The 15,099-nt window shown below is 38.0% G+C and overlaps 1 protein-coding gene across 1 annotated transcript in view; it reads right to left on the bottom strand.

Moving 5' to 3' along the window:
- Nucleotides 1–15,099, bottom strand: part of Vps13b (vacuolar protein sorting 13 homolog B) — a 543,994-nt gene that overhangs the window by 399,847 nt on the left and 129,048 nt on the right. Inside the window, exons 18-19 of the mRNA XM_032914442.1 lie at nt 7,676–7,810; nt 6,760–6,933 (exon numbers count right to left, since the gene is read on the bottom strand). Of these exons, the coding sequence (XP_032770333.1) occupies nt 6,760–6,933; nt 7,676–7,810 (309 nt within the window). The remainder of the gene's footprint in view (nt 1–6,759; nt 6,934–7,675; nt 7,811–15,099) is intronic.

Genomic DNA, 15,099 nt, shown 5'->3' with positions numbered 1-15,099 from the left:
AGTGCTTTGAGTATCGTACAGTAAAATCTGGTGCTGTGTGCAGTGGCATTCAGTAAGGATGAGGGGAAAGTACCTCAAGTTCAAGGTCGGGCCAGGCTACCTGATAAGATCTGTATTAGCTAACTCCTGCTGCTGTGGTAAATACCATGACCAGCACACCTTACAGAGTTTGGTTGGGCTTATGATTCCAAAGGGATGAGAGTCACCATGCTAAGTAAGACGCAGCAAATGTGGTGGCTGAAACAGAAGCCAAGGGCTCACATCTTAAACCACAAACAGACAGCAGAGAAAAGGAACTGGAAATGGCTTATGGCTTTGAGACCTCAAAGCTTCCTCTGAGTGACATACTGTTATGTATGGCTCCCCATACATAGCCACCAATTGGTAATCAAGTATTCAAATGTTAGATGCACAAAGGAAGAGTTCACTTAAACCAACATACACATTAAGGGAGGAGGGAGGGAGGGAGGGAGGAGGGAGGGGAGGGGAGAGGGAGGGAGAAAGGAAAGGAAGGAAGGGAGGGAGGGAAATTAAGGTTGTAATTCAGCTCGCAAAAATAATTAAAGTTATTCAGAGATTTTAAAGGACGTCTTATTAGTGGTGAACAAAGTAAATTAGCATAAATTCTATAGGATTCAATAAAAAGCCTTTTCCCCATGGATGTTCATAATATTTCATAGACATAAACTATGGGAAGCTGTCTTTGTTTAAGAGTCAACTACATGAGAAAAGATGCAATACAGGGGCAAAACATGACATAAAAAGACAAAATCATATAAAACATTTTAAAGTATTATCTATAAATAAATTACTGTGATAAAATACTTCTACATATAAAAAAAGCCACAGAAACATGTTTGTCTACTCCTAATAACTTGAATTGGCAAATTAAGATCCCACAAGAACCCTCAAGTCCTTCCTTGTAAACAGTCTTTTAAGTGCAGGATGCAAGCAGGTAGGTGCAAAGCAAGTTGCTACAATTTCAAAGGCTAAACAAGGCTTTTCAACTATGCTATGAAGACAAAAGGAGGCTCCTCTTTTTTTAAGTGAAGATAGACTTTTTTCTCATGTTCTGATTATGGCTCCCCCTCCCTTTACTCCTCCCCGATCCTAACCACTTCCTCCTCATCAAATCCACACACTTTCTTTCTCTCATTAGACTATGAAAGGGGAATTAAAATAACAATAAATCATAATAAAATTAAAACAAACAAAAGAGCCAAAGAAAAGGCATAAGAAACATAGACAAAGAAGAAAAAACACATTTACCCATAGAGAAAACCCATAAGCAAAATCAGAAATTATAACATATAAGCAAATGATCTGTAAGGTTAAAAGTGGAAAACACAAATGCTCAGACAAAGCACTGTGAGACCGAGAACCTCCAGAAATAGCACTGAGTTCCTTTTGTGTCGCCACCTATTACTGGGCATGGGCCTGCCCTACGGTTCTGTTAAAGGAGTATAGCAATAAAATGACTCCTGAGAACACTCTGATATACTCAAAGATCAGGGTCTTGTTCAGCCATCGTTAGAGAAGCTTCTTCCTGCAATAGATAAGAAAAAATAGAGTCCTACAAGTTGTCAATGTACAGAGAGTAAGTAACCTTGGAAAATGAGATGTCGCCAAGAAATCCCTCCCCTCGGGGAAGTGTATGAAGAAGTGGAAAGAATGATGGAACAAATGGGGAAGGAAGACACCAAGGAGATGAGGATTATTTCTTCAGAACGACAGGACTGACACGCCTATAAAATCATTGAGACTGAGACAGCACGCACAGGACCTGCAAAAGTCTAAGCCAGATGGGTCCCAGCAATGAGAGGTTGATATTTCAGTCTGGGGAGACTGGTTATAAACTGTTTACCTTTCTTTTCAGACACCTTGACTTGATTTGGCTGTAACATCAGTGATACCCCAGGCCCAGATACACACACACATTCAATTCAAATCCAGTGTCCTGTTCAAAAGATTAATCAAAGTCACACTGAAACTGGCTCTATAAAATATTTATGAGTTCCCTACCATGTATGCTAACCTAGGAATGTGGATGGTATTTCCAAGGTGGGCAGAAATTTTGAATTTTAAAATGCCTTGAATAAAGAAATAATAATTTAAAACGCATCACATTTAAGGACTAAATTATGCGCAAAAGAATTCTTTTAAAATGAAATATATAATTACATTAGTGCTTACACACAAATACATAAAAACACCACCATATAAAAATCTAATCTAGATGGTGTGAATTTCCTCAATAACAGGAAAAACTATAAAGTGTCACCCGGTAAGTGCTATAAGCATCACAGACAATTTATCTTAGGCCAACTGGTTTTTAGATTGTTTTGAAATTTTGTGAGATAAAATTTTATGACTGTAAGAATGGTTTTAAATTATGAGAACTAATACAAATATTGTTATGAAAAAATATATTTAAATATGCTTAGGTCATCAAACTATTCTAATTCTGTTCATAGCACACCAAAACTTAGAATACTCCATTTAACACAAAAGTATATGGTAGATTCGAACAATGGATGCTTTACTAGACAGCAGCGCAGACCCGATTGTCAGGTGAGCTCAATACCCTAGTGATCCCATGATCCAAATACAGATTCTAACCAAAACTACAGCAAGAATGATGATTCAAAGATGCTTATTACATAATACATATTTTAAAACATGATTAAACAGACATTAACAAAAAGATAGTTCATTGAATCACCAAGCCTACCTCTCTGTACAGGGGTAAAGAAACCCAAAGGTCACACTAACTACTTTCCACTTTAGTAAATAAAGTGTGTTGGAGCTATGCTCCAATGGACCTATGCTCCCCCAGTGGCTATTTCTGTGGTGTATGAGCAGGACACTTAAGAGACTCGGCCTTAAAAATACTTGGGAAAATCTGTTATCCATAGCTATTATCTTAATTTAGGTTTTGATAAGAGACTGTGCTTAATATACTACTATCATAAAACTAAAACCTTCTTTAAAGAAAATAGAAAAGTATACTGCTTTACTTTATTGGACTTTATCTACTGTCAGAGTGCTTCATTTTATTGCAACTCCGTGTGTGTGTCTGAATGGGTGTGTATGTCTGTGTGTGTGTGTGTGTGTGTGTGTGTGTGTGTGTGTATCTGTGTGTATGTCTGTGTGTATGTCTGTGTGTCTGTGTGTCTGTATGTGTGTCTGTGTGGGTGTGTGTGTCTGTGCTGTGTCTGATGTGTGTCTGTGTGTACCTACCTATACACTGTAGCTCTTTGTTGCTCTTTTCATCTTTTCTCTCTCCTCCTCATTTCCCAAATAATCACCAATTTAACTGTATAGCCATCATCATCATCATAATTATCATTATTATTATTAATATGTGAGAGAAGGAATATTCATCTGCTTACATTAAATATGATAAGCATCACTTCAAAACATTTTCTGAAAATGGTATAATTTTGTTCTTCCTTCTTCCTGAAAAATATTCCAAAGTGTGTATATACAAATGGTGTGTGTGCATGGCAACTATACAGACGTCATTGAACTGATAACTGAAAACAAAAGTCAATCAGTGCCTTTATTCTCAGGATTTGTAAACAACACAAAGTAGGCCTATAGACACTAAGATTCCCATGGAAAAGGCAAGATCGCAGAAGATGTGCAGGGAATGCTGAGAAGGTAAGTTTTATGCAAAGACCAGGACAATGCAAGTTACAATCCAGTGAACAAGCTATCTAGTGGTAATTAAAACTACCAGAGGAAGATGACGACAGATATGCTATAGCAGTGTAACAGAAACATGGAGAGGAAAAGGGTGAGAAAGCTAGCAGTATGAAGAACGTACTTTTTACCTGTCAGACAGAGGCATACCTTAGACCATTTGCCATGAATGTTCATTTAATACTCATCAGGCATGAAATCCTCTCAAGCATTCTTTACATGTCATGTGAGGACGTGAAGGAAATGTGACAACCAACCAGTGACAAATCTGGAAATCACTGTCAGGTGGTGATGACAGATTATGCAAGTATGCACTGTCAACAAAAATATATGCACACCACTATGACAAACAATAACAGACCTATTCAAACTGGGTGGGGAGACAGGGAGATGGAGAAGATTCAGAGAAAGCTTCCTTGAAGAGGCAGAAACTAGAGAGAGATTTTGAGAATGAACTAGGACTAAGCAAATATAGAAAAAAAATAAACAACAGGTGTTAAAAATCATCAACAGGAAAAAAGGCCAACAAGAACAGGGCCATGTGTGAAAGGGTCTCCTGACGCTGGCTTAGAGACTGAAATACAGCACCCAAATATTTGGAGTATAAACTGAGAGTCTTTCATGACTGCTTTGTATTCCTACAGAGCACACTCTATCACCAAATTCTGTATCAATAACCATACTCAACACCATGATTATCACCATTTCAAAACATTTTTCTGAAAATGTCATAATTTTCAAAGTGTGAGAGCATGCGCGCGCGCACACACACACACACACGCGCGCGCGTGCACATTACGTGCCACTCTGTCACTTCCCATCTCCTAAGGAGCATGTGGACTGGTCCCACAACTTGGCTGTCACTGTTATGAAAATAAGCATGGACAGCAGTGCGTCTGCAGTGAGCCAAGAGGACTCGCTGAGGCACATATCTAGAAATGGTATAGCAGAGCCATCAACAGTTCTGTTTCACAGACGACATTAACTGTACTGTACTGTATTATCATTCCTTTCCCTGCATGCACGGAACTTTTGTTTTCGTCTTCTTTCTGATGAAAATTCTGAAAGAGCGTTGCAAGTATTTTTTTCTTGTCACTATTTGCTCAATACTGTATTTATACAGCACTTATATTAGATGTCATAAAAAAGAAAAAAGTGCTGTTTGGGATGAGTTGGACTTGCAGGATAGTTTGGATCTGGCTTCCCATGAAGGGTAAGGACTCTGAGCGTGTTTTCAGAGGCCTCCTGGCCTAGGTACTTCAGCACTTTAAAAGTGTCTGTCCTGTCCACTTGCCAACTTATTAATTGGACTATTTTTTTGACATCCTGTTTTTGTTGCTTATGTATTTCACATGTCAATACTCTCCAGCCCTTCCTTTGATACCTAGAGAAGATTTTCTGACTCTGTACAAGTCTCTTCACCCTGCTGACTATTACTTTTGATGTACAAAGACTTCCTCATTTCACGCGACCGTATTTACCAATTGTTTCTGTTATTTCTGAGCTACTCAGAGTCCTGTGGAGTAGGTCCTGGCAGAAGCTGTTTGACTTCATGTGACCGTATTTCTCAGTTGCTCCATTACGCACTCCTGTTATTGCTGGGATGCTCTGCGTCGTATGGAGCCAATGTGTCCTCTCTTTATACCCCAAACAGGTTCAAAGTTTCAATCCTTACATCTCTCATCCATTTGGAGTTGAATTAAAAAGCAGAGAGAGGGACTAGGAATCCACTTTTGGTTTTCTGTGTGTGTGCATTCATTTTTACCAACAGCATTTGTTACAGGAGCCACCATTCTCTCACAAGTATATTTTGAATGCCTTTGGCAAAATTCAGACTGCTTTAGTTGTGTGCAGCCATCGCTGGGTCTTGTATAGACTGTATAATCTGGGTATTTGGCTGTGTGCCAGTGGCATTCTGCCTTGTACATAAGTCCCTCCTTTGGAAGAGTGTTTTCTTTGATAACACTGCGGTAAGGCATATTAAGACTAGCGTTTCGAACTACTCATTTCCACACTGACCTGTGACTAATCTCTCGGCTGTACACAGACTAACAGTTGATTTCACATCTCTATTACAGCCTTGAGTCTGTGCACCTGCTTGCTTCCTTCGGATCCGCCTACACTCTCTGGATAATTACAACCTTTTCCACTTCTGTACTGTCTTAGTATGTGCTCCAAGTTACAGTATTCATTGAATAATGCTAACAGAGACCTCTTCTTATGCAGTATTTGAAAGCTCACTGGTGAATTCCCTCTAAGACTTCTTTTAAGGAACCCTTGTTTTTAGCCTCACTGACTGACTACCCTAGGTTTACTAAGCACATTACTGTGTACATGGCTGGCACTGGTCTCTACTTCCCACAGCTTCCTTCTGCCCTACTCTCCATTCATCCTCATGAAGCTGCCTCTCAACATGACAGTTGAGATTCTGCTACTATAGAAATGGATACATGGTAATGGAAATAAATGAATGAATAAATAAATAAGTAAACAAACAAATAAATAACAACAGGACCTTAAGTAATGAAATCACAACTTCTGAGTCATTTTGATTTGTAAGGTTTTGTTGATTTCACTATCAACATCATTTACTTTTTAATAATTTATAAGTGGGCTAAATGTGAGGTTTTAATGTGAAAAACTGTGGGTCACAGTCATGTGTATTAGAAAATCTAGATTAGAGAAAAGGCTGTAGTCTAAAACTCATATTCTCTCTCTCTCTCTCTCTCTCTCTCTCTCTCTCTCTCTCTCTCTCTCTCTCTCTCTCTCTCACACACACACACACACACACACACACTTGCATGCAGGTACATGCACACAATTTTGTGGTTACATGCTACACAGGAAGTTTGGGGTAATAAACGGTTATAATGGGAAAATAAAATCCTAACTTACAAAATCTTCATTTATTAACAGTGAAATGAAATGAGTAGAATCTAAGAAAAGAAGAACTACAGAGAAGATCCCAACAGTTCATCCCCAAAGAAATGACTTAAAATTGCATACAAAAAAATGGGAACACAAACTGAAGGAAGCGTGACGGGACTGACTTACCAGGGTGGTGGCAGTAGTCCATGTACTGGGGAACTTGGATGGTAAAGGCTATCAAATCTGGAGCTAGGAGAGACTCAGGCTTTCTACTTTCATTAAGCCACTTGGTGTTGTGAAGGTCTCTAGTGTCAGAAGGACCCTGAAGCAAGGGAATCAACTTCTCTTTTCCACTGTCACCTGAATAGAAATGTTGATTGACAAAGTTTTAAAAGAGGAAGAATATGTCTAAATAATATTTCATATGTAGGAATACAGTAATTTGAGAATGGTTGATCTGAAAATGTATCAGTAAAATAATGGCTCAGGAATAGCTGGTACTCAAGCCAATATGTAACCTAAAGACACTGACTGATTAAGCTATTTTAAGTTTTAAAATTAACTTTGACATTTTGCTAAGGAATGCAGATCATGTTCAAAACAATTTATAACATAAATTCATAGAAATACACTTCAGCAAACACACACTAGTATGTGATGGGATGTAGGTCTACTGAGAGAACTGCATATAGCGTAAGGAGAACACTATGAAACAAAGCATTGCAAAACAGAGGAGTACAATTACAACCTAACTTTTGTCACACCCAGTTTTTGTGTTTAAATCTAGTATGCTAACACGTAATTCAATATTAAATTAATCATCATACACAATCCACATTTCTGTCGAAACTGCAAGAATATTCTTTTAATTTTTTTCCTAATAACTGTGCAAAGTTCTTCACCTTAAATGAAAATTAATTGGGTAAAGTCAGTAAGTATCATCTCTGCACTGTTAAAAGTATTAAGTATAAATAAAACAATGAAAAGCTCTGATTCATAGGAACAATGAGTAAATTCTTGTTTCAGCAAATGCTCCCTGTAAATGGCAAGGCCGACTCTCCTACACAGGCAATAAAGTTTTACACGGTCCAGCTGCACATACCTGGGGCTTTGGCACAAATTTTTATTGATCCCAAGGTCCCAGAGGCACATTTGACCAATGATGTGCTGCAGTACTTCAGTTCAACATTCTGGATTGAGCCCTCAAGAGTTGGCAGGGGATTCTTAGATTTCACACCTAATAAAAGAAAACTGCAAATGTACTAGCTGATTGAATTTAAATAATTTTTATATTCCTTCACCAAGGTATTTAAAGTTAATTATACTTTAATTATCTACCTCAGATGTTCTTACAGTATTTGTGTTAAGTTGCAGAGTTCAGTATTTAAAAGGTAAAGGGGATGCAATTTTAAATAAATGGTTGAACTCTCATAACTATATTTATGAACAGATCTTGATTAGTAGGATTCAAGACATGAAACTAAATGCAGAAATCATAACATAAAATTCAAGAGGAAGTTTAAAAATCATATTTAGTTTTAGAATACATAATAAATTGTACATTATGAAACAAGTTTAACTTACTTTGGCAAAAAAACTACCTGAGTGAGGAGATAAAAAAACAAAAAACAAAAAACAAGAAAGTCCAAGAAGGTTCAAGCAAAGAAAACAAAAGAAATTTTTATCAATCAAAGAGTAGACATTAATATCTCTATTGAATGATGCTTATTAATATAAACTAGCCAAGAAACAAGCAGAGAAATTTACAGAATATAATTCTGATGAGGATGGGGGAAGAGTAAAAGGGTGAAGGATCTTCTCATGATTAACATGTACTCCAGACTTACTATGTGTTATCTAGACAAATGAACTCAGTCTCTACAGACTATAATATAGATACTGCTATCCTTGGTTTTTTATTCATAGATTGGAGATGAAAACTAAATTTCACAGGAAGATCTGTAATCAGTTAGCATTTACTGAGAACTTGCATTGTTTTATACATACAAATGAATTCGGTCTTTAAAAAAACACTGTAATATAAATATTACTATCCTCATTATATGGATTAGAATATCATGAATTAGAGGTGTTAATGAAATTCTGCACCATGAACAAAAGGTAATAAGCACAGGAACCTAAGTATTAAACAGTGTCATATCTGTTCCAGAAGTAATTTTCTTTCAACTGCTCACTTTGAGTATAAACATTTCCCTTCTGTTCCTCGCCTCAAAATTTAGTGAAATACAAAGTATTATCCTTCATATTTCAAGACTTTAATTATATATGATTCTGAAAATAAGCTTCCTGTATCACATATTTTTTTCTAAATACAGATTATCTCTGTGAAAATTATGAAATTCTTCCTAATCAATGATCAAGATTTTTTTTTTTTTTTTTTGGTTCTTTTTTTTCGGAGCTGGGGACCGAACCCAGGGCCTTGCGCTTCCTAGGCAAGCACTCTACCACTGAGCTAAATCCCCAAACCCAATGATCAAGATTTTAACAAGATAAATGATTCCAAAATGACTGAAAGGAGAATGTGTTAAAACCTTCTCAAATACTAACCCCAATTTCTAATCTTCACCTTAGTCACTGTCCTGATTGGTTTCTCTCAACTTAACACAAGAAAGAGTCATCTAAGAATAAGAAATCTTAATTGAGAATATGCCTCTTTTTAAGATTGGCCTACAGGTGTGTCTTGATGGCATAAGTGGGGCCACCCAAGGGCTGATAGTCCTTAATGCTATAAGAAGGCAGGCTGAGCAAGCCCTAAGAAGAAAGCCAATAAGCAGCATTCCTCCATGGTGTCTGCTTCAGTTCCTGCCTCCAGATTCCTGCCCTTGCTTGAGTACTTGTCCTGACTTCCCTCAGTGACTGGCTGTTACCAGGAAGTATACCAAACCAAGTTGTCTTTACTTATGGTGTTTACTACAGCAGTAGAAACTCTAAGACAGTCATCAATTGTGTGTCAATTAATTGTTAATTTGCCATGTTTAGTATGTGTTTAACTATAGTAGTCGTCCTGAGAACAGAAGGTGAACTGAGCTCTGTAATAGATGTGAAGAATGTCTGAATCCAATAAAGTGGTATCCAAATGTTGTACATTTCTCAAATTTTCAATTGCCATGACTGCAAACACTTAAATAATAGCCAATAAAATTACATGACAGCAACACTTACATAATTGTAGTGCTAGCAGTATAGGGATCATAGTATCTAGCATTGACTAAACACTTAATTGTGCCTAATTTATTTATCTATCACACACAAAAATAAGAAAACAATTACTGTTCTCATTTTACACAGAGGGAAACAAAGGCTTAGAGTAATACAGATTTGGCAAAATGAATAAGGGAGAGAAAGTCTTTAAACCCTATTTTTCCTTACTATAAAGGATGTATGAGGCTGGCGATGTGGGTCACTGGGTAAAAGAGTCAGCTATACAAGCTTGAGAATCAGATACCCAGTTAAGCAGAGTTGTGGCAGCAGGTCTGACCTAACACTGTAGATTTTACTAAAGGGAGAACCTAGGACATTTTCTGAGTCCAAGCCAACCTTCAGGACAGAACCCTATTTCAAAGGAATAGTGTGGACAGTGAAATAGTACAGTATATAATATCCTCTTCTGACTCCAACAAATAAGCACATATGTGTACATGCACACATATACATACACACACAGGATAGCAAGCTCTTCCATATAGTCAACACTGCTATGCTTTGCAAGACATCATAATTTGTATGTAATTTACATTAATTCAAATTTCATAGATGAAGAAAGAGACTTAAAACAAGCACGCTCCACTTTTTCTCTCCAACTTCATAAACTTTCAGTCTATACCAATTCATTTAAAAGTGTAAGACTCCTACAAGATGTGTCTTGCCAGTGATTGCAGCGGTTCTAATGAAGATAGTGCCTGTTACATGCAAAACTAGAGTTCTACCGAGATGGTTCATCAGAACAGCTCCTGGTTGGCATGTATATGGGGACCAAGGTTCAATCCTCAATACTAGTAACAGTAGGGAAAAAAATCATCTAAGAAATAATTCAAAAATATTTCCCAAAATGGTAGGCCAGAAGTAGAAGATAGATAAGTCCTATCAAATAAAGATACATACACATATTTATACCAGCTAGTGTCCATGTTATAATAGAAGGACCTTCTGAGTTAATACCAAAACAGTAGACACATAACAAAAAAGAGGCAACATGCAAAGGCTGAATAACAAAAATGACATCAACCCCCTCAACGGGTCTGATATGTGAGCAAGAAAGAAACTAAGCAATGCTTTGAAATTCTACAGAAATCTCAATCTAAAAATTTATACCTAACTTAGCATGACCCAGAATCATTTGAGAAGAGAGTCACAAAGAGCAATCATCTAGATCAGGTTGGCTTCTGGGCATATCTGGAGATAGGGAAAGGAAGTTCCAGGATTCTGTGGGTGGCTCCAATTCCCAGATGGCGGCCTAGACTACATAAGAGTAGAAAAACTTAGCTGATCACAAGCAACAAAGAAAGGCTGCAGGCATGATGCTTTCAAGTTCCTGCCTTGAATAAACTGACCTAGAACTGCAATCCATACATAAACCTTTCTCCTCTGAAGTTGTTGCTTTTAGGGAAAGGGGTGGCCTTTCAGGGTGTTTTACCACAGCGACAAAAATGAAGTTAGGACAAATGGTAAAATAGAAATATAGACTTATTCAGGCAAACAGATGATTTCCTGTGCTAGAATGCTAACTGGAGAATGCTATACCCCAAGAGGGCAGAGCGGGTCAAGAAAGAAAACACTCATCTGAGAAATAGAATGCAACAAACAAAATCATAAAAACAAAAACAAAAATTACAAGACATCTTAGATTTGGACTGAAGGTCAAATAGGCATTAAAAGAGCAAAGTACACAAAAAGAATCATTACAAAACTAAAGTCTAAATTTGGAATTTCTATATTTTAGAAAATATGTACAGGAAACACTAATGACACAAGGACAAAACTAGCCACACAGATACTAACTATTACAGTTTTAAAAGAGAAAAATTTCAAGATAGCATGTAACACTATATAGTCTTAATATGCTTACACTGCATACAGAGTTACTAAGGAGCACGTAAGAACAGATAGTATTGGTGCTCAAAATTAGATCCTTAGTAGTAATAACAATAATATTGCTGACTTGTGAGAGAGGGAGTTGGTAGGGAGACAGAGACAGAGAGAACATTGAAGATCAAAAAGAGTTGATCTGCAGTGGGGAAATAACCTTAGATTACTCAGATAAAGAAATGTGTGTGACAATCCTTAAAGACAACAAGGAAACATAAAGAAAGGGGACATGAAGTCAGACCTCCATCAAAGAAGCCTGAACTGATGCCTCTGAGGATGGGTAAGGAGAACATAAGTAAAGAAGAACCATGCTTCTGAAAGTCAAAACTGGCAAAGACAGGCTGCCCTGAAGACACCAGATGCCTGTTTTTACCTGAAATTCACTGTACTCCTATGTACAAAGTGGAGAGTTGTGAGTACAAAAGCGTGCACAGGGCTGTAGAAATGGTGCAGCAGTGTGAACTGTACTGTTTCTCACAAAGGAGCCAAGTGTGGTTTCAAGCACCCACATCAAGCAGCTCACAACCACCTGTAACTGAGCTCCAAGGGATCCAATGCCTCTGGTCTTCTTGGGCAGCTTCATGCATATACACATATAACCCTACAGATAACTTTTAAAAACAATATTTTTAAGTTTTTTTGTGAAAACTGCTATTTTCATAAACATTATTAGAGAAGCAATAGAGAATTAAAATTCTTAAATCCAGTATTAGGAATTATAGATAAAGGGCCAGGAGAGTTAATAGAACTGACTGCTGTTCCCGAGGACTGGGATTAATCGGCCATTATCTACACGGCAGCTCAGCAGCTCTGACTCCAGTTCTAGAGCGTCTCACAGTCCTTTCGGCATCTGAAGGCACCAGGCACACACATGGAACACAGACATATATGTAAACAAAAACATCTAAACATATATAAAAAAGAACATGGTTTTAAAAGATTATACAGATACCTAAACACAGAATATTTAAAAACTATATTAAACTGTATAAAACTGCCTAAGAGTTCCAAAGAAACATCAACGAATTAGATAAAAATGATTACTTCTAAAAGGCAGTGATCATAAAGTCCCAATAACTGCACTTTTTCTAATGACAGTCAATTATAATTTTTTAAACTTTATTTATTTGTTTTATGTATAAAACTACGTGCAGCTATCTTCAGACACACCAAGAGAGGGCATCACAGAACCCATTACAAATGGTTGTGAACCACCTTGTGGTTGTGAGATTTGAACTGAGGACTCAAAATTATAATTTTATAAAGCAAAACAGTATGCCATCCAAGACACCCAAGCAGCCAGAGCTCATGTTCCATGGAAGAAAAGCTATAAAGTCAGAGGAGAATACCAATAACAAAGATTTCTAAAGAGTAAAGAGGAAAATCACTCTAACATATGCACTGAAGGAATACTCATCTTGGGATTACTGATGAACATTACTCAAGATAAAACTGATCATGAGGAAAGGATCTAAGCAAAGGAAGCTGGAAATTCGGTAACAGTTAGGATAGACAGAACTGAAAACGCCAGGAGGTTCTAAGAGTCAGCGGGTGATGAAGCCACCAAATTGCCTTCAGGACAAGCAAGAGCACATTTAAAAGATTGAAATTGTTCTTTGATATGCTTGAAAATGGTTTTCTTCCTAACACCAAAACAAAGCAAAACAAACAAAAGCCAGCCATAGTAGCATTGTAGGGTAGGGTTGAAACATGTGAATAAAAGTCACTTAATATTTTCAGTGAAATGTAGTACAGCACAACCATTGAACTAGTTAACAGAATTAAATAAAAAGTAACTTTAAAAACGCAACTCAACTGTAAGTAGGTGAAGGAAGTGAGTTTTCAGTGTGCATGGGGAAGAAAACAGTCTTCTAGATCCAAAGTCCACGTCGCTCGGTGCCCACACACATCCAGCAATCTCTGTCCACATTGCCATAGTCATCAGCAATTTATCGGTTCACTCAAGCATAGAGATTCACTTCACTGACCGACTTTTTGTGTTTCAAACAGTAATGGCAAACACTGACACAATTCAACTTCACTGTCGCTGAGTATGAAATTATATACCTCATCAGACATCACACATCCCATAAACTAGTTTATAACACAATTATTCTTGGGTTTTTGTGTGTGTTTGGTTTTTTGTGTTTTTTTTTCTTCTCCCTTTCTACCTCCTCCGCCTCTTCTTTTCAGACAGGGTCTTGCTCAGGTCAGCCTAGAAATGGTATAGTGCACAAAACTGTTTCTAACAGTTTTGGTCATTCCACTGACTTAGCCTACTTAACCACCACACTTCCTCACCCAGAGGGCAGCTACCAGATCATTTGTTTCTAAGACTTGATTTTTACCATGACTTACTAATGTGAGTTTCTCTTCCTCTTGAATTTGTACCTCTATACTTACACATTAATGTAGCTCTCCGGCCTCCCGATAGATGTTTCTTTATGCAGTGAGTCATAGTTAACCCAGAAACAGGCAACTGGTTGAAGGGCAGTAAGTGCCTGCAGTATCACATACCCACTCCCCACACTCAAGGACCAGAGACGAAGGTGGCTCAGAATCTAGAGAGAACTGGAACAAAATAGTATCCTCTGGACATGACAGAGCCTCCATACTCACGAGCTCACAGCAACTCTGGTCGCTGACACAAGAACAAGGCAGTCAACATCCCAGGTTTGGGGAGAAGGGGTTCATAAGCCCTCAACCCTAGCTGAGGAGCTGACAGTTGATATTTTCTGTAGGAGGAAGAGTTAATTTTCTTTAAGATGGTGATCAATGTAAGGACCCCCACAATCCAGTGCATGGCTCTGCACCAATGAGTATATTGGCTTCACAAACCAGACTCAAGGTTTAAAATAAAAAGATGAAGAACTGAAGGGGGGCAGGGGTAGATTTCAGAAGAGGCAGGGAGAGGAGAGTGATGAGAGGATATAAAACAAATATATTGTATGCATTATGAAATTCTCAGAGAATAAAGATCGATTCTTTTTCACTCCAGATTTTATTCCACTCCTAGTCCACCCTACAACTGTTCTACATCCCATACCCACCCCCATCTCCAGGATGATGCCTCTCCTACTCACGAGACTTCTAAATGTCCTGGGGCCTCCAGTCTCTTGAGGGTTAGGTGCATCTTCTCTGACTGAACCCAGACCTGGGAGTCCTCTACTGTATATGTGTTGGCAGCCTCATCTCAGCTGATGTGTGCTGCCTGGTTGGTGGATCAGTGTCTGAAAAGATCTCTTGGGTCCAGGTTAAATTGAGGCTGTGAGTCCTCCTACAGGGTTGCCCTCCTCCTCAGGTTCCTCTAGCTTTTCCCTAATTCAACCATAGGGGTCACCAGTTGCTGTTCATTGATTGGGTGCAAATATCTGCATCGGACTCTTTCAGCTGCTTGTTGGGTCTTTTGGAGGGCAGCCA

The sequence above is a fragment of the Rattus rattus genome, chromosome 1, assembly GCF_011064425.1.
Source record: "Rattus rattus isolate New Zealand chromosome 1, Rrattus_CSIRO_v1, whole genome shotgun sequence".
Classification (NCBI taxonomy): Eukaryota; Metazoa; Chordata; class Mammalia; order Rodentia; family Muridae; genus Rattus; species Rattus rattus.
The sequence above is the reverse complement of the archived record's forward strand: the minus strand, read 5'-3'. Positions and strand labels throughout refer to the sequence as shown.